Source organism: Myxine glutinosa, chromosome 2 (assembly GCF_964187855.1).
Source record: "Myxine glutinosa chromosome 2, kmMyxGlut1.1, whole genome shotgun sequence".
NCBI classification, from domain to species: domain Eukaryota; kingdom Metazoa; phylum Chordata; class Myxini; order Myxiniformes; family Myxinidae; genus Myxine; species Myxine glutinosa.
The window spans coordinates 198,471,173-198,491,776 of NC_136262.1; the positions used below are offsets into that span (position 1 = coordinate 198,471,173).

At 44.3% G+C, this 20,604-nt stretch overlaps 2 protein-coding genes across 4 annotated transcripts in view; one reads left to right on the forward strand and one right to left on the reverse strand.

The window, feature by feature from the left end:
- Window positions 1–20,604, forward strand: part of ST3GAL5 (ST3 beta-galactoside alpha-2,3-sialyltransferase 5) — a 1,112,943-nt gene that overhangs the window by 1,041,212 nt on the left and 51,127 nt on the right. The gene's annotated exons all lie outside the window — the stretch shown is intronic.
- LAP3 (leucine aminopeptidase 3) overlaps window positions 1–20,604 on the reverse strand; it is a 45,682-nt gene that overhangs the window by 22,326 nt on the left and 2,752 nt on the right. For all 3 annotated transcript variants that reach the window (XM_068106486.2, XM_068106485.2, XM_068106483.2), the window contains exons 2-4: window positions 5,138–5,256; window positions 3,032–3,086; window positions 2,744–2,849 (exon numbers count right to left, since the gene is read on the reverse strand). In XM_068106486.2, coding sequence (XP_067962587.1) covers window positions 2,744–2,849; window positions 3,032–3,086; window positions 5,138–5,256 — 280 coding nt within the window. The remainder of the gene's footprint in view (window positions 1–2,743; window positions 2,850–3,031; window positions 3,087–5,137; window positions 5,257–20,604) is intronic.

The following is a 20,604-nucleotide window of genomic DNA, read 5'->3' on the forward strand; positions in this document are numbered from 1 at the left end:
AAATGTGATTAGACCTCAAAAATGTAGGAAGCATGTAACACTATATTTACCCTCACCAGAGGAGAGGGTATTGCATTTGAGTCCGTTTGTCTGTTTGTCTGCACAGAATAAATATGATTTTCTCTGCAACCGTTGGTCCGATTGACATGAAATTTTCACCAGAGGTGCAACGCCCATTGTATAATTTTTTAATGATAATTATGACGTCATAGGTAACGTGGTTCTGCCGCCATCTTGGAAAAAATCGAAAAACTTTGCACCTCTATATCTCCGAAAGTGCTGAATAGAAAAAATTGAGACATGGCTCATTGAAGAGAACTCTCCATGGGGAATAAAATATGTTAATGATGATGTCATCGGTGCCTCCATTATGGGGTCATAATTCGACAAGTACAAACTTCATCCGGTCAAGATGAAATTTCTTGAGCATAATCTAGGAATAATTAGTTGAGAAAAAAAAAAAATTATGACGTCATCGTTCACGTAGTTCGGCCGCCATATATGTTTTAACATTAAAGCCTTAAAAACCACTGAAAATACATCCTGGCGAGGGTTTGCAATCTCTGATTGCTCTTTCTTGTTTGCCTTGCCTTTGACATATCTAGCTTGGGTTTGAATCTCAGCCCAACTAGAAACTGTCATCCTAATGTTTCACATGCAGGGCAATGTCTTAATGCGTGTGCCGTTCATTGGATGGTAGTCAACATTAAAGTCATTAAAGTCATCAGTCTACGTTAAAGATTCCATGGCACGGTCTTTCATGAAGACCACGCGAGTTATCGCCAGCACAATCAAAAAATAATAATCCCTTCCTCGACTGCAGGGAGAAAGAGTCTGGTCTTTTTAGATGTCCCTCAATACCGGGTTACATGGCTTGCTTTTTCAGTGTGGTTGTTGACTGGTTCAGTAGCTGCAGCTACAGAGAGAAACACAATAAACAAATTCATGTTTCCAGGTTGTCCGCATGCCATATGGAAACAGCTGTCTTCAGCTACGAACTTGGGCAACCACAACTATCTTTTCACTACGACAGGAACAATGAGACAGGATTGGCAGCATGAACATGTGATGCGTACACACATTAGCATGCCAAAGCTACATGTTCATCAATCATACGACGATTGTCGTAGTAACTTGAGAACTTAAAGAACACCTTACCCCATATAGGCTTGAGCAAATGACACGGCAAGGGTCTTTTAAACTCTTGCTTTGCGTTTCTGAGCACGATCAATATTTCCTACGAGCCGTCACCAAATTTGATTGGTTAAGATGGCGAAAAATGGCATAATATTTTGTCCAAAGTACTGCAAAACTGGAGTTGGCAAGAAGGCGATTCGTGTTCTGTCGTGTTCAAATTATAAAATTCAAATTGAAATTAAGTTTTTCCTCGAACAAACACAGGCATGTACAGACAGATAGACAAAGTGAACCAATCGCTTCACCCAACTTTTCGTTTTGCGTGCGAGGTAATACAACAACAGGCATTTTAAGGCCATTTTCCCTGCTAGAGCGGGGGTTAGCCATGCGGGCCCCATGACAATCTGCTCCATTTTGCCCTATTTTCTGCATCTCCCCCTGTTAACCCCTTTGCCCGCATTTCTTCTTCCACCACCTTTAGCCAAGTCTTTCTCGGTCTTCCCCGTCCTCTACTTCCTTCTACATTCATTTCCATCACTCTTCTCAACCAGTCACTTTCATCCTTCCTCAACACATGACCAAACCATCACAACCTGTTTCTCTTCACAGCATCCATCACAGGCTCTATTCCCATCATCTTTCACAATTCATCATTTGTCTTCCCCTCTCTCAACGATACTCCACACATCCACCGAACCATTCACATTTCCACCCTTTCTAGCCTTCGTTGCTGCTCTACGTTCATTACCCATGTCTCGCTCCCATAAATCATAACACTTCTCACACATGCAGCATACACCTTTCCCTTCAGCTTCAACGACACTCCCCTCCTCGTCAGCACGCCACTCAGTTCCCGAAACTTCTTCCATGCACATCTCACTCTAGCAACCGTTGCCGAGTCTGATCCACCTTCTCCATTCAGCATGTCTCCTAGGTAGCAAAATGTTTTCAAACCTTCCAGCTTCATGCCGTCTCCAAGATCCAACTCAGCATTTGCTCCATCTGCAGCTCCCTCTGTGCACACCTTACACTTGAATGTAGCTGCCACACTGGTTAATGACCCTCTAAAACCACTACATTTTTGATGAACCCACTCAGCGCACATTGTACATTGAATGGAATTCACTCCGACACCCTTCCTGCACACAGCACATGGCCACTTCCCAGTTCTTTCCACCTCACCACATGCTTTACCACTTGCCATCACCTTTACTTGCTTTACCATCCTGCTTCCCACCGAGGTAATAATGTTCTTAATTGACAATGACGACAAAGGTCGACTAGATGTACATGCACAATATTTAATTTATTAGAAAATCAGGTCAGGGTCGCCCAAATAGTTCAGATGGCAGAGCAATGGTACGGTTTTCCAGACGACCTCAGTTCCATTCCTGGTCTGGGCATGTAATTTTCCCACATATATCAATATAATTATTTATAATCCTGTTCATGAAAGTAATTCTTAGAAAATCACTCAGAAAAGTAATTTCGTGCAGAAGTAGAGTGCAACGCACACACAGGTGGGCATCTGGCATATTGCTGACAAATCCAAAGCATTTTAATGGTTATGAAACTTCCAAATGAGAACTAAAATTCCAGATAGTACCTGCTACAGCAGCTCGCACATTCTCTTTTCCTTCATCCCAGTGTTCCAGTTTGTCAATTCCGGGAGATTGTTTCCCGAGGCCGACAAGCACCACAGCCGCAAACTCCTGCAACCACAGAAAGAGTGTATATGTTCATGCGTTTTGACAAATCTGTCTCGATCCTCAGGAGAATGAAGACAAAACACACTAATAATATTCTATAGCCCTCAAGTTCTTGCAACACCAAACCTCAGGAGCATCTTCCAGCACTGTGAAAACAACCCAAAAATCTTGGAAGTTGCACACACCTCATCAAGTCCATGGAAAGTCCTGCTTTTCCCCTTCTTCAAGGGACATCCAGATCTGATAAAAAGAAGCAAAAGCTGGAAGTTTAAAACAAAGTCAACACTACAACTACGCAGGGTCATTTTGCAAGAATAAATGGAAATGTCAATTGACAGGTGCGCAGGCCAACATCCCCTTACAACAAAAGCTTTGTAGGCGATTACAAATTCCATATACGACGTCAATGAACAAAGGTGAGACCTTATCGTACTGGGGTTTTCATTTTCTTTACCACACCATTATTTTTGATGACAGATGATGTTGAGACTTCAACAAAGTATTTACATCTCCGTCTGGAGCGGCCTTTCTGTAGATTGTTTCCATTTGACGGGCATGTTTTAGACTGGGGTAATGGTGTTGTGGTTTGCCATCTATTGATTGCAGCCATGAAGCAAATTCTTATGCAATGGCGCATCAGTCCGTCAGTCAGTCCGTAAACACTTGCAACTTCTTCTCCGAAACCGCTGAAGGGATTGTGACCAAACTTGGCACAAATGATATTTGTTGTGTTGTGACTAAAGTTTGTACACAGCATTAAACAAAACAAATATATATATATATATATATATATATATATATATATATATATATATATATATATATATATATATATATATGGGTGTAACCGGGGCTAGCAGGGGTCAAAGTGGATCCAAGTTTGACACCTAAAATAAGAATTTGCTTTTTCCTCTGAAACTACACACACTATTTCGATGAAACTTGACCACAACCATCATCACCCGTGATGTACCGAGGTTTGCTCACGGCACTAAGAAAATCGAAGTCTAAGGGGGCCTACCGGGGGTCAAAGTGGGTCCAGGTTTGACCCTGCAAAATAGGTATTTGCTTTCTTCTCAGAAACTTCACACGCAATTTCGATGAAACCTCACCACAACCTTCATCACCCGTGATGTACCAATGTTTGTTCAAGGCATTAGAAAAATTGAGGTGTGAGGAGGTATACGGGGTTGGGGGAGGGGGGCGAGTTGCCACCCAAAATAGTTATTTTTTGCTTGTTTAAAGTCTTATGATTTTGTTCGTATGATTCTACATGCTGCCCTGTCTTCTAGCAACCATTCAAATTGGTTTAAAATACCTTGTCAGTGCAGTATACTGTTTATTCTACCAGCCGAGCGCCAGGGGTATTGCCCCTATGTTTCAACATCTTCGCATACATCTGCTAACAGCTGTTCTCACCCAGCCAATTCCATCTCTGGCATATCCAGTAAATTCTAGTTCAACAGGTGTTTGATGCCTTTATTCATTCCCTCAGGTAGATCGTCACAATGGCTCCAAGCAAAGAAGGGCTGGCAAGATGGCCTAGAGGTATGCACACTCTTGACCTCACCACAACGATTCTACCTGATCGTCCACACTCACCTCTGAGACATCGAGCCTTTGTTTGAATTTTGGCGCAGCTACAAACTGTCAACCTGGTGTCTCGCAGGTAGGGCGAGGCATAAATGTGTCGTTCCTCGGATGGACGTTAAACTGAATATTCCATCTGTCAGCATTACTTGGTGGACTTAAAAGATCTCACGGTGTACTTTGTGAAGAGCAAGCGAGCTATTGCATCTACTTTGTGAAGAGTAGGCCAAATTCCAAATTCCTGCAACAACCTACAGAGGGAATTGCATCAGCGGTACAGCCGCACCCTCAGCCAATGCTGGAGCTCGTAGCCATGCGTTGCATACGAAAGAAGAAGAAGCAGCACGTATACAACAGCAATACACAAATGATTTCACTAATGGGTCAAATATTTATTTCAAGCTAATCAGCAATGAACCCAAGGAGAGACTGTATGCTTGCTTTACAGGTGTCTTGGCATAGTAGTTTGTTATCAATGACGTCGTGAACTTGTTGAAAATTCACCGAGCCAAAATTTCTCACAAAACTTTCAACGGTACATTTAACGCAATCTCAGAAATGACTCTGGACATGCAGAAAACAAGGACATCTGCACAGATGTCTCACACCTATGTTGCGTGTACCGAGGTGATCGAGATAAGTGCATGGCCGGCTGGCAATAACGATAGGCTGAACAACTCACATGGGATAATGACACTCACCTAGAAAGTTGCTGTTTTAGTTTTGATTGTACACGCTTGTTGAAATCCTCTGCGGAATTGGTGAGCAGCAATGGGTCTGATGCCTGCGAGTTTTCGTACACACCTAGGACCAACCCCTTCTGCAACACGAGACACAAAATGAGATCTACGTTAGTAAACTACAGTAAAAACCCTTACTACTGCTACTACTACTACTACTGCTACTACAACTACTACTACTACTACTACAACTACCACCACCACTACCACTACAAAACTGTTGAACTAAATTACTATTCGGTTGGATATCAGGAATGCTGAGGGGTTACGTACTCGACTCAGATTGTCTAACATGGGTGCAATTCCTCATTAGGTTTCCTATTCCACCATTGATTTAACTTCTTTGAACTGGAAAAAGGTTGGAGAAGGAGGTCTTGTTTCTTTCTTTTGGAAGGGGTGGACATGTATTGCCACAATGTCGAAAATACCATCAACGGTGTTGGATTGCAATAATTGACAACTTTATTGTGTTTTCTTTTATGGCAATGAGCAGAGATTTTAGGTCATCTCATCTCAACTTATAAAATGGGTCGTGATGACCGGATATTTGTCTGTATGGTCGGTCGTCAGTCTGTCCGTTAACTTTTTGCTATTTTTGCTACTTCTTCCTCATCACCGGGCTGATTGTTCTGAAACTTGACACATGAATATAAGACAGTAGCCCGCACAATCGGTTAGCTTTGATTTGATTTTTCGATTTCAGATCATCGGTGTTCCCGGCAGAGGAGTCAAACCCCAAACATTGGATCCCTACTTGTCCCTTATTTGCCAAGCGACTGCTCTGAAACCAGATAGAGCCCTTCAACTCGATGGCCTGCACAGTCACTCACGCTTCGATTTTTCAATTGCGGATTATGGTGGCTCCCAGGGTGGAGGGGAGGGGGCAAGGAGCGGAGGGGAAGGGGCAAGGAGCGGAGGGGAGGGGAGGGGGGGGGGGGGTTCCCCCTGAAACTTTGGATCCATACTCGTCCCTTATTTACCAACCGATTGCTCTGAAACCTGAAACAGCCCTTCTACCTGATCGTCCACAAGATCGCCCAGTCTTAGATTTTTTTTCCTCCATTTTGTATCAGGGGGGCCTCCCAGGGGTTTGGGGGGGGGGAGCTCTGGGGGAGCCAAAATCAACACAGGTCTGAAATACAACCTCAAGAGATGACAATCAGTCCACTCAGGGCTATTATATATTTTTAATGTTGCCATCCATTGTGTTCAATAGTCAGGTGAAAACAACAAAATAGTTCACCTTGGCTGTAATATTCCGCATGCTTAGCGTAGCTAATCATTGACCAACAAAGGCAAGACATGGGTGCTGCAACATTCTAAACTAGCAGGAGTACCCGGCATTGCCGGGGGTGGGGAGGGGAGGAGAAGGGTGGAGGCAGGAGAGGGAGGGGTGAGGAAGAGAGTGCGGGGAGTGGAAGGGGGAGGGTTGGGAGGGGTGTGAGAGGTGAGGGGAAAGATATTAGTCAGGTTCACTTTGTCAATAAATTATATTTCGTTCAAAATCATGGTAGATTAGCAAACCTATACATTTTTGGAAAGGTTATAGGATAAGGAAACTAAAAATCAATGTTTACATTTGGAGAGATACCTGTATGGCGGCCATTTTGGATTTTCAAAATGGCCACTGTAAAATACATATTTTGTTCTATTTCTGCCTATAATTACCCTAAAAACTTTTTAAAATATACTAAACATATATTTTCAGGGACAAGGAATCCAATGAAAGTATCAAATTAGTGCTATGGGGAATGGTAAGACACGAATCAAAGGTTTTGAATTGCAAAATACTGTCTTTATATTCGCGATAAGTTGCATAATCAAATACATGTTATCATTTTGTACAGGCAGTTAATAACATCACAATGTGTCACAATAATTCATATCACCAAACATACACAGGCAGTCAGCAAAATCATATATACACATGCAGTCAGTATAACTTCACATCTACACAGGCAGTCAATGACAAAATATACACAGGCAGTCAATGGCATCAAACATACACGATTACAGAATATGCCATTTAGAGTTCGTCATCACTGTCCTGTGTGTCGTATCCGACAATATAGTCCGCATCGTTTTCACAGTCCGTTCCACACAAGCAAAGGTCGGTCAAATTGATTGGCAAATCGAATTGGTCGAATGGTCGATCAAATCGAATTCGATGAATCGAATCGAATTGATCGAATTGGTCGAATGGTCGATCGAAGCGATTGGTCGAATGGAATTGGTCGATTGGTCGAATCGAATTGGTCGGAATTGGCAAATGTAAACATTGATTTTCAGATTTTCCATGTAATAACGTTTCCAAAAATGTATAGGTTTGCTAATCTACCATGATTTTGAACGAAAAAACATAGTGAACCTGACTATATACATCTTTTGGGAAGGGGGTGGCTTTGACAGCCCCCTCCGTTTTGGGGGAGGGGGGATGAGAAGGAGAAAAAATTACTTGTGCAAAGAGTGCTTTAACCTCAGTGTTGCCCAGGTAAAAAAGGAAATTGTAATACCATCTACCACCAACACCAGGTGGCATTACACGGTACACATTTACATAGAGCATTTACGCCCCTCTCCCCGTCCCTATGAGGTCACGGCCAACAGCCTATGTTACCCCCCAGCCAAAGTTGTATTTGCATTTGTACCCCAAGTAAAGTATACAAGTGTTTATAGCTGGAGTACCCGGCATTGCTCAAGGGAAAAAGAAACGTTAACATATTTGAAATGAGGGAAAATATAATGGAAAAGCAATTACATCCAAATCAGAATCCATCACAAATGTCAAATCATCATTTCACCTTTTTGTTGAATATATGCTGGTGAATGTTCCGTTCATCACGTTTCTGAGTTAAGTATGATGACGTTCAGGAAGAAGAAGATGCCTTACTACCAACTTCATACACTTCCGGAATTGTTTGATTTATTTGTGTTCTAATGTTTGCCAATTTTTTTGTATTTATTTACGTGAATGTGTACTTGTATATCATTATAACTGCCAATAATCAAAAAGGCTTAGGCATGGAAGAGGGATAAAAAAAAAAAATCAAAACGTTTTTTTTTTGCCTGAAACACTCCCAGGCAATCACTGATGAACCTCTGAAAGTTTGACGAAGATCCGTTCAGCCATCTCTGAGAAAAATGGCAACACAGACAGACAGAACAACGGCTCTCTTATATAGTAGACTAGCAGAAGCACTCGGCGTTGCTGGGCTGGGGAGGGTGGATGGGGGGTTGGGGGGGAGGGAGGGAAGGGGAGGGGAGGGGGTGAGGCAGGAGAGGAAGGAGGTTAATATATATGTTGGTGGGGGAATGTGGCATTCATCACGTTTCTGAGTTAATTGTGATGCCGATCAGGAAGAAGAGGAAGCCGTACTACCAACTTCATACACTGCCGGAATTGTTTGATTTATTTGTATTCAAATGTCTGGTGATCGTTTTGTATTTATTTATGTGAATGTGCACTTGTATATAACTGTCATTAATTTAAAAGGCTTAGGCACTATTGAGCGATATATATTGTTGCGGTTCTGAGAATGTACATAAATGATCAACAACAACAACAACATGCATTTTAAGGCCATTTTCCCTGCTAGAGCGGGGGTTAGCCTTGCGGTCCCCATGACAATCTTCTCCATTTTGCCCTATTTTCTGCATCTCTCCTTGTTAACCCCCTTGCCCGCATTTCTTCTTCCACCATCTTTAGCCAAGTCTTTCTCGGTCTTCCCCGTCTTCTACTTCCTTCTACATTCATTTCCATCACTCTTCTCAACCAGTCACTTTCATCCTTCCTCAACACATGACCAAACCTTCTCAACCTGTTCCTCTTCACAGCATCAATCACAGGCTCTATTCCCATCATCTTTCGCAATTCATCATTTGTCTTCCTCTCTCTCAACGATACTCCGCACATCCGTCGAACCATTCGCATTTCCACCCTTTCCAACCTTCGTTGCTGCTCTACGTTCATTACCCATGTCTCGCTCCCATAAATCATAACACTTCTCACACATGCAGCATACACCTTTCCCTTCAGCTTCAACGACACTCCCCTCCTCATCAGCACGCCACTCAGGTCCCGAAACTTCTTCCATGCACATCTCACTCGAGCAACCATTGCCGAGTCTGATCCACCTTCTCCATTCAGCATGTCTCCGAGGTAGCAAAATGTTTTCACACCTTCCAGCTTCACGCCGTCTCCAAGATCCAACTCAACATTTCCTACATCTGCAGCTCCCTCTGTGCACACCTTACATTTGAATGTAGCTGCCACACTGGTTAATGACCCTCTCAGACCACTACATTTTTGATGAACCCACTCAGCGCACATTGTACACTGAATGGAGTTCACTCCAACACCCTTCCGACACACAGCACAGGGCCACTTCCCAGTTCTTTCCACCTCACCACATGCTTTACCACTTGCCATCACCTTCGTCTTTCCGATATTCACCTTCAGACCTTTTGTCTCCATACATTCCTTCCACGTGTTCATCTTTTCCTTCAGTCCATCCATACTTTCCGCAATCAACACCAGATCATCTGCATACAACAACTCCCACGGTAAACCCTCCTTTACGTTCTGAGCCAGCACCTCCATCACAGCTACAAATAGTAGTGGACTTAGTACCGACCCCTGATGCACTCCCACCTTCACCTCAAACTCACCACTGTTCCCGTCCTTCGTCCTTACAGCTGTGCGCGCTCTTTTGTACATTGCCATCACTACTCTGATCAACCATTCCTCCACTCCTAACTTCCTCAATGCCCATGTCAACACTTTGCGTGGAACCCGATCGAATGCTTTCTCCAGATCAACAAACCCAAGAAACAACTTCTTCCTCTTCTCCATGTACTTCTCCTGCAACTGCCTCACAATGAAAAGAGCGTCTGTCGTTCCTCTTCCTGGCATAAATCCAAACTGCATTTCGTCGATCTTCACTTTCTTCCTTATCCTCCTCTCCAACACCCTTTCCAATACCTTAATTCCATGCTCCAATAACTTTATCGCTCGGTACGAGCCACACTCCAGAGGGTCACCTTTCCCCTTGTATAGAGGGACAAGGGTACTCAGTTCCCAATCCACTGGAATGCGGCCTTCTTTCACCACCAGTTACAGATCTCTGTCATTCTCTTCACACCCCAACTTCCTGCTGCCTTCAACATATCTCCCACAACTCCCGTCAGCCCTCCCGCTTTTCTACCCTTCATTGCTTTTATCGCTTCCTCAACTTCCTTCTCAGTTATCTTCTCTGCCGGTCCTAAAACTGGGTTACTCTCTATGTTGCCATCCCATTCATTCTCTGTATTCAACAGCATTTCCATATATCTTTTCCATCTTCCTTTAATTCCATCTGGGTCGACAACGATTTGTCCCACTTCATCCTTCAAGCAACTCACCCCCATCACATCACACCTCTCTTTCGCTATCTGCTTTGCAATCCTGAATACTGCTTTCTGACCCTCTTCCGAATCCAAGCGTTCTCTGAACATTTTCCTACATGCCTCCTGCGCCTTTGCTACCTCTTTCTTTGCAGCCTTCCTGGCTGCCTTATAACTTTCATGCTCTGCTGTTTCTGCTCCCGTACCCTTCGCCTTCTGCCACTCCTTGAACTTCTTCCTCTTCTCGTCAATCCTCTTTCCAACTTCATCATCCCACCACCATGTTTCCGAGTGCCTCGGTGGTCCTTTTGTCCATCCACATACCTCACCAACGGCTCCCAACAGACTAGCTTTCATTGACATCCAACCACTTTCAAGCTCAACCACATCATCCTCTACCCTACTCAGCCTCTCTTTTAATGCCTCCCTCACTGTCACCTCTTTCAACCTCCACACCTTCATTCTCGGTTGGTACTTCACCCGCCGAGCTCTCCTCGCACCTTTCACCCTTACGTCGCAGACAACCAAGTGGTGCTGTGAAACAGCCTCCTCCCCCAGGATCACCTTTGTGTCTCGGAGGTGCCCCCTATCTCGCCTACGCACCATCAGGTAGTCAACGGTTGTCGTCGACCCACCTGACGTGTATGTAACAAGCTTATTATCCTCTTTCTGGAATTGAGTATTACAAATCAACAAATCAGCTCCATCAGCAAACTCCAAAATCCTTTCACCTTCTCCATTTCTCACACCATATCCGTAACCCCCATGAACTCCGTCAAAACCATCCATACTCCTTCCCACATGTTCATTTAGGTCTCCTCCTACCACAACAACTTCCTCATCTTTCACGTTTTCCATCAGCTTCTCTATCGCACACCAGAACTTGTCCTTCTCTTCATCGCTTCGACCAACCTGCGGAGCATATCCCGAGATGACGTTCACCAAGAACTTTCCAATCATCATTTTCACCATCATCAACCTATCACTCACTCTAGTCACACTCACCACACTGTCTACAAACTCCTCAGAAAACAGGACACCAACACCATTCACGCCCTCCAGGCACCCTTGCCACACAAACTTGTATTTCTGTCCCTGCCGACCCTTCACCATTCTCACACCACTTCCCTTCCATCTCGTCTCTTGCACACAACATATGTCCACTCTTCTTCTGACCAATACTTCCACCACTTCTCCTGATCTCCCTGTCATTGTCCCTACATTCCATGTCCCAAGCCTCAGAAACCGATCTCCACTTCGGGCTGTACCCTGCCCACATGTAGTTGTAATTGTCATGGTTCTCTTTTTGAGGCAATGTTTTTATGGCCGGATGCCCTTCCTGACGCCAACCCTCTTAGTCGCCTCTTACGACACGCAGGGATACGGCGTACCTATTTTTATCCAGGGTACACACTGGGAAACGTTTAAAACATGGAAATTCTGGGGGGTGGGGGGGGGGGGGAGCGGCGTCAGCATCACGGCTGCGGTTTAAACATATTTAAATAATATTTAAACAAAACCATGAAAACAATCTGGGAAAAGTCTCTAAGTGAGAACGTGGATTTGAGAAAGCAGGAGCAGAGGTGAAAGAAAAACGAGATATAGGGGGCGGGGCACAAGTCGAGACGAGGAGGCCGCACGAGACACCAGGCCGCACCAGGCGCGAACAAAGAAACGACTAATTACACACAAATTTGCAACAACTACAAAACCAAAACCAAATAGAAACACACAATAACACATACACAACAAAATACGCAGCGGAAATTTGACAAAGAAACGAACGGGAAAACACTCAAACTTTGATGCCGTGGAGAGATCGAAGCAAGCCCCGTGGCTCCATAAATAAATCACATAAATGATCATTAAAGGTTAAAGGTTTGCCCCCATAGTTAGTCCACATGCAACACGTAGGCCACCTTAGAACATTAGTTATGTCATAGTATATGTGAGAATAAGGCCATTTCCAATAGTGATACTGCGTTGTGTAAAAGAAATCATAAGCTTAGGTCTCGTTCATTTTGCGGCCCACCCTCCAAATCTACCTCGATGGGCAGCATCCAGTCTGCGCCCCATTTTTGCTGTTGCCCCTCGCATTAGGATGCTCAAACCAGCCAAATGCCACGAGGTAGGCCCGGAAAAGGGGGAGGAGCGCGAGGTCGGGGTGTGGCCACGTCAAGCAGCACGTCAAGGGCGGAGCCGGTAAGAGCCAACAACCAACCAGGGCTCGGGTGAAATGGCGTGAGGGGCGTGGTAAATGCGCGGCTGGCAAATTCCAGAGGGTTCGCTGGGCGGCGCTATATAAACGCGCACGCAAAGCCCTTCCACAGGACTGTGCAGAGGACTGGCCAGAAGGAATATACACGCTTTGCAAGAAGACTGTCCAGGACTGGCACGATTCGCACATGAAAGAGGACTTGCTACAAGAGAACTGCATAAAGAGGCCACGTGAGGAAAACGCGCATTAAGCAGCGCGTTTGAGCCGCCGACTATTACGTACGCGTCTGAGCCGCGAGTGCATTTATTACATACGCGACAGTGGTCGCCAGTAACCACCAGCCTACCTTTTGCTGCATTCCGCCCTGTAATTGTCCGCTCCGCGCGAACAACACGAGGAGAGTTCCTGGCCGCTGCCGCTGACCATCTACACCACGGTACGGGTCAGGGACCGGAGTGAGCTGCCTGGACACCATCATCCCTGAACCATCAACCCTGACCATCTACATCCCCGTGTGAGTGTGTCTGTGTGTGTGCGGGCCCGTTTGTCCAGGGATAAGTTAAGACTGTATAAGCTTCTCTGTGTGTACTTCTCTTCCTTCCTGTATCACCTTTAGAGGCCTTCCTGTACAAATTATAATAAACCAATCTGTTCTTCCTGTTTTTCCTGATTCGACCGTATCAGTCCTTTCCTCCATTGGGTAAACGTGGCACGATTCGGAACCGCTCGGATCGGGTTTAGTACCTGTTAACGGCCCGGATCACAGCTCGCTATCGCTCGGCGTGTCCACTAAAACCGTGGTTCGGGCGGGGTTATTTCCATGCTTCCCGGGAGGCGTTGGTACTTAGGTAATAGGAATAATTCGGCCTACCACCCTATTCAACGCTGACCGGAAGGAACGTAATAGCCCCGGATCACGTCGGCTAGATAAAAGACAAGGGGATTAATCCCCCCTTGATAAGGGGGAAGGCAGACGTTGAGATCCGCAACAATATATATATATATATATATATATATATATATATATATATATATATATATATATATATATATATATATATAGTCACGTGAAAAAGTAAGAATACCCCATGTAAAGTTTTGACTTTTTCAACATATTTCAACATACAGCTATTTGATCTTCATTTCAACAATATTGATAGATAAAGGTGATATAATATAACAAATATGATGAAACATTTACATTTTGTAGTCCATTGTATAATTTAAATAAACATAAATGCAAATTTCGCATGTGGGAAAAGTAAGTACATCCTTGGCTCTAATAGGTGGTATTGCCCTCTTTGACAGAAACAACCTCAAGTAAGCGTTTCTGATAACTGTCTACCAGTCTCTGACATCGACTGGGAGAAATTTTTGCCCACTCCTCCATGCAGAATTCTTTCAGCTGTGCGATGTTTGAGGGGTTTCTTGCATGCACAGCTCGTTGCAAATCCCCCCACAACATCTCGATGGGATTTACATCCGGGCTTTGATTGGCCATTCCAGAACTCTCCATTTCTTTATTTTCAGCCATTCCTTGGTGGATTTACTGGTATGTTTAGGGTCATTGTCATGTTGCAAGGTCCACCTTCGGTTGAGCTTCACCTTTCCGACAGATGGCCTCACATTATCCTCAAGCACCCTCTGGTACAATGAAGAATTCATAGTGGATTCTATGATGGTGAGCTGCCCAGGCCCTGATGCAGCAAAGCTGCCCCCAAACCATAATATTTCCACCACCATGCTTTACACTTACAGTTGGTATCAGGTTCTTGTGGGCAAATGCTGTCTTTAGTTTTTGCCAAACATGTCTTCTGGTACTGTGGCCAAATAGCTCTACCTTTGACTCATCTGTCCAGAGCACATTGTTCCAGAAGTGCTGGTCTTTGCCTAGATGTTCATTGGCAAACTTTAGTCTTGCCCTGATGTTCTTTCTGGACAGCAAAGCTTTCCTCCTGGCACACCTCCCATGTAGATCAAATTTGTGCAGCCTCTTTCTAATGGTAGACTCGTGCACTTTGACATCAACAGTGGCAAGAGCTACCTGTAGGTCCCGTGATGACATTCTGGGGTTCTTCGAGACTTCTTTCAGCATCTTGCGGTCTGCTCTGGGGCTGAACTTGCTGGGGCGGCCTGGCCTGAACAAGTTGGCAGTTGTTTGGAATCTTCTCCACTTGTAAATGATCTTCCGGACAGTCGAATGATTGATTTCAAATTGTTTGGAGATCTTTTTAAATCCCTTCCCAGACTCGTAGGCATCTATAACCTTCTTTCTGAAGGCCTCAGAGAGCTCTTTTGATCTACGCATGGTGACGCCACACACTTCAACAACAAAGAGCAAACCAAACTAAATGTCTGAGGTTTAAATAAGACAGATTCCTCCAAGATCCTCTCTAACAATGTTCTAATCATTTGCACCTGAGCTGGTGCACCTGATTCTAATTTTAGGTATTTGAAGTAGTGATAAATGTAGGGGTGTACTTACTTTTTCCACATGTGAAATTTGCATTTATGTTTATTTAAATTATACAATGGACTACAAAATGTAAATGTTTCATGATATTTGTTATATTATATCACCTTTATCTGTCAATATTCAAATAGCTGTATGTTGAAATATGTTGAAAAAGTCAAAACTTTACATGGGGTGTACTTACTTTTTCACGTGACTGTGTAAATATTGTTACGGACCGCGGATAAGGATGTTGATTTGCCGAGCGGATGGCACCGCGGCCGAACAGTTACCCCGACTAACTCGATTCCCGAACGTTGGCCGGATCGCGCCACAGATATTCAATATGGAAAAGACAAAAGCGACACGGATGTGAAGAAGAAGAAGAAGACAAAAAGGTTGGCAATACTACTAAATTTATTCCTACTATATACACGCTCAAAGTAACCAAGGAGAAGGAAAGATAATAAAATAATGTACAGAAGATATTAGAGACAGTGCAACGCTAGCTTACCTACAGTCTTAATTAACCCAGGGACAGAACAAACAAGGACAGACTCACGCGGGGAATGATGATAGGACTGGCAGGAGGTGGATGGCTGGAGGGAGAGGAAGGTCCACGGGTACTGCAGCACGATCGGCGCGTTTGGCAGCCGCCGTTCCTTCGCGGCCCTGCTCAAAACTGCCGTCAAGGCCCCAAGCTGCTGTGGCTGAAGCTGCTGTGGCTGCTGCTGCTGCTGCTGCTGAAGCTGCCGCTGTTGCTGCTGTGGCTGCTGCTGCTCTGTATGTACGTCGCGTGCTTTCTCCAGGACTCGTCTCGTACTCAGTCCAACCACACAACTCAACAACGTCCTTGCTTCTTGCGCGCGCGCTTTTATAGCGCCTCAGGCGATCAAGCCGCTGGCCTTCAGGACACGCCCATCGGTCAGCTCGCCTCGGCCCTGATTGGTCGGCACAGCCCTCTGGCTCCGCCCTTGATGACGATGGGCGGGCACGCCCTTCTTCCCCGCCCCGAGCACATGTTCAATGGTGGTTTTGGGGCGAAATCAGCAACCCACAGCTGTAGCAAACCTGGCAAACTGCCCAGTGCAGTTGGCAATGGAGGCTTGGAGGGGATGTAATTGGCAATTGAGGCTTGGCAATGGAAGTTTTTGGGAGTGGGAATGGGGAATGAAAGGGAATCTATCTTATTTCACTTGGTGCAATGGAGTGTCATCTTAATGGAAGACAAGGCCTTACCCTAATACACATAATAAAGATATAACTATCAACAAGGGGGAAATCTATGATTGGCTGACGTGATTGTTTATGACCTAATTATGGGACGCCCTTTGACCTTTATACATAACTGGAGTAAGGAGGGTCCAGAATAAAGCAATAATAATAAAAAACTCAATAAAAAAAACACAATCCTCATATCCACAACAATATATATATATATCGTCACCCTCATAACAAAAGTGCCGGTCATTTTTTGGCCATTTTGAGATTTTCTGCCTCACACTTGTTTTATCATTTGTGACACCTGTAAAAATGCCCAAGTCATTGTTAACTTCCTGAACCACTTTATGTTAATCTGCCTAAGTCTGCGGTGTGATTTATTGCACTTCAATTGCAGGTTTTTTGCCTTTTTCTCCAAACTGCAAAAAATGACTGAGGCACTTTTGTTATGAAGGTGACGATATATATATATATATATATATATATATATATATATATATATATATATATATATATATATATATATATATATATATATATATATATATATATACAGTGAAACCTTGACTTACGAGTTTAATTCGTTCTGTGACCGAGCTCGTAACTCAATTTGCTCGTTTCTCAAATTAAATTTCCCCATTAAAATGCATTGAAATGCTATTAATCCGTTCCAGCCCGCCAAAAACCACACCAATTTTTTTTTAAATATACAGTATATATAAAAATATCTCGTGCTTTATATTTCACCTGTATGCAGCATACAAGTTGGCAGGATGGCCTGGACTGGAGGTACGCACACTTGACTCTAAACTGTCCAGCCTGGGTTTGAATCCCGACCCAGCTATAACCTGTCATGGGTGAATCACAGGCAGGGTGATTCATCAATGTGTGTACCGCTAAACTGGGCGCCCCGTTTGCGTCCCATTAGTTGTTGGATGTTAAGGATCTCACCGTGTTTTCCACAAAGAGAAGGCGAGCTATCGCCGGCACTCTGAACAAGTTGTGGCCTGGCATGCTCTTCTCCTCTGCCGTTATATACGTCCTCCTCGGCATCTTTTTCCAGAAGAGCCCTGTCTCGTCACAGTTGAAGATTTGCTGGGGGATGAATCCTTCGGCTTGTATCAGTTCGGCAAAAGTTATAATAAAATCTTCAGCTGCCTTCACATCCGAGCTTGCTGCCTCACCATGCCTGACGACGGAGTGAATGCCGGTCCTCTTCTTAAAATTATCAAACCATCCCCGACTGGCTTTGAATGACTTCCGATGCCTTGTCCGTTGATGTTCCCGCCGCCTGCTGCACCAAATCCCCGTAAATGTCTCGGGCCTTCTCACACATGATGTTCTCGGTCACGGTATCTCCTGCGAGCTGCTTCTCCGTCAACCACACAAACAACAACTTCTCCATCTCTTCATGGATAGAGGTCCGGAGCTTTGAAATAATCGTAACGCCCTTGGCTGGCGTTATAGCCTTTATCGACTCCTTCTGCTTCAAAATCGTACATATCGTAGAAGTACTACGATCGTACTGCCTCACCAAGTCGACAACACGCACACCTCGCTCATGTTTTTCGACGATTGCGTGTTTTATATCCAAGCACATCATCCTCTTCTTCTTCTCAGTACTGCCCTTGGCACTCAATTTCTTAGGACCCATGGTTAAAACTAAGAAATTTTCCAAAATAACCAAAATGCAAAAACAAAGCAGCAGCTATATACGGCAGAAATGCTTGCACGGCAAGATAACCACGTGACCGGAACCCACCTGGTGGCGGGTGGCGTAAGCTCCAAAATAACCAAAATGCGAAAACAAAGCAGCAGCGATATACGGCAGAGATGCTTGCACGGCAAGATAACCACGTGACCGGAACCCACCTGGTGGCGGGTGGCGTAAGCTCCAAAATAACCAAAATGCAAAAACAAAGCAGCAGCGATATACGGCAGAGATGCTTGCACGGCAAGATAACCACGTGACCGGAACCCACCTGGTGGCGGGTGGCGTAAGCTCCAAAATAACCAAAATGCGAAAACAAAGCAGCAGCGATATACGGCAGAGATGCTTGCACGGCAAGATAACCACGTGACCGGAACCCACCTGGTGGCGGGTGGCGTAAGCTCCAAAATAACCAAAATGCGAAAACAAAGCAGCAGCGATATACGGCAGAGATGCTTGCACGGCAAGATAACCACGTGACCGGAACCCACCTGGTGGCGGGTGGCGTAAGCTCCAAAATAACCAAAATGCGAAAACAAAGCAGCAGCAATATACGGCAGAGATGCTTGCACGGCAAGATAACCACGTGACCGGAACCCACCTGGTGGCGGGTGGCGTAAGCTCCAAAATAACCAAAATGCGAAAACAAAGCAGCAGCGATATACGGCAGAGATGCTTGCACGGCAAGATAACCACGTGACCGGAACCCACTTGGTGGCGGGTGGCGTAAGCTCGTAACTCAGATCTTGGCTCGCATCTCAAAGCAATAAACCGCCCGAGCGACGGCTCGTATCTCGGAAAACTCGTAAGTTGGTGCACTCGTAAGTCAAGGTTTCACTATATATATATATATATATATATTGTTTTGTTTGTTTGTACTCCAAAAAACAATCTTTTTTTTTTCATAAATGTTTTTTTTTTTTGCCTGAACCACTCCCATCACTCCCTGATGAACCTCTGAAAGTTTGACGAAGATCCGTTCAGCCATCTCTGAGAAAAATGGCAACACAGACAGACATCTCTCTTATATAGTAGACTAGCTGAATGCACCCGGCGTTGCCCGGGTTATTTTTGAATGAATTTACTACTATAATTCAGCTTTTACTCACGGCCGTAGAAGATTGACTACTATAATTCAGTTCAGCTTTTAATTGCGAAATGGGCCCATCTCGGCCGATGCGGTCTCGACCGGCCTCGCCACCTAGCCTATAACCTTCCCGGGGCCCGCCCCGACATTTTTGGTTCTTTTTGAATGAATTTACTACTATAATTCAGCTTTTACTCGCGGCCATAGAAGAATGACTCCTATAATTCAGCTCAGCTTTGAATTGTGAAATGGACCCAGCTCGGCCGACGCGGCCTCGCCACCGAGCCTATAACCTTCCCGGGGGCCGTCCCGACATTTTTTGTATTAGAGGTTTCCTCCTATCTTTCACCGTTCAGGAGATTAAATGCGCAGACAAACAAACAAAAACTTTCTTTTATAATATAGAGAGAAGAGAGAAGAGAGAAGAGAGAAGAGAGAAGAGAGAAGTGAAGAGAAGAGATTACTGGTAATTAACTCGTCACGTTTGCAAAAAAATTCATAATGGTCACATTGAGCAATTCTATGTTTTTTAACTCTATCGTACGTTCTAAAACTGTGCATGTTTGAATGAGGGCTATAAACTGTCATCCTGGTATTTCACGGGTAGGTTGATGCATCAATTTCAAAATACACACATTTCAAATGCTACAAAACATTTCAGCATTTCAAATTTCAAAGCATTTCAAATGCTTCAAAGACCGCTACAAAACAAATTGACCAGGTGGTCAGCGTGTTTCATTTGAACGGCCTTCTTCAGCTGCAAATGCAACCCACACATACACATTATGCAACTCATCGCTCATAATGAACATCCTATTAACAGACACTTCAACATTTACAAGGATATAAATGTGGCCCCGGTCCAACCCCAAAGCGCTATTGCCGTGACCGATAACATGGGACGTCTTCCATCCAAAAAAACAACAACTTTGCGATACTGTCATTGAATCTGAATGGTGGTTTAAAACAATCTTGGACCAGATCATTGAACCAATGGGATACCCTCCCCGTCTGTTATATTCAATGTACTGGCAAGTTAAACTGCAGGGAAATATTATACCAATGTCAAATTTGTGATACGAATAAATAATTTCATATGATACATCATTCAAGACAAACGCTGCACTTTGCATGGCACCACTGATGGAAGTCAAGAATAACAGACACTTCCCTGCCATCCGCACACACAAATGCAAAAACGATCACGTTAAGGCCAGGCCAATATAATTTAAAACTAGAGCGAAGTCGATGGTGCACCATCGTAAATCCCCACGCTTCCCACCTAAAGCAAAGTTGAAAGATGGCAAACAGTTCCAACAGGATTGACCCGGTATCAAATTTTGAGTTAAACTTGTTT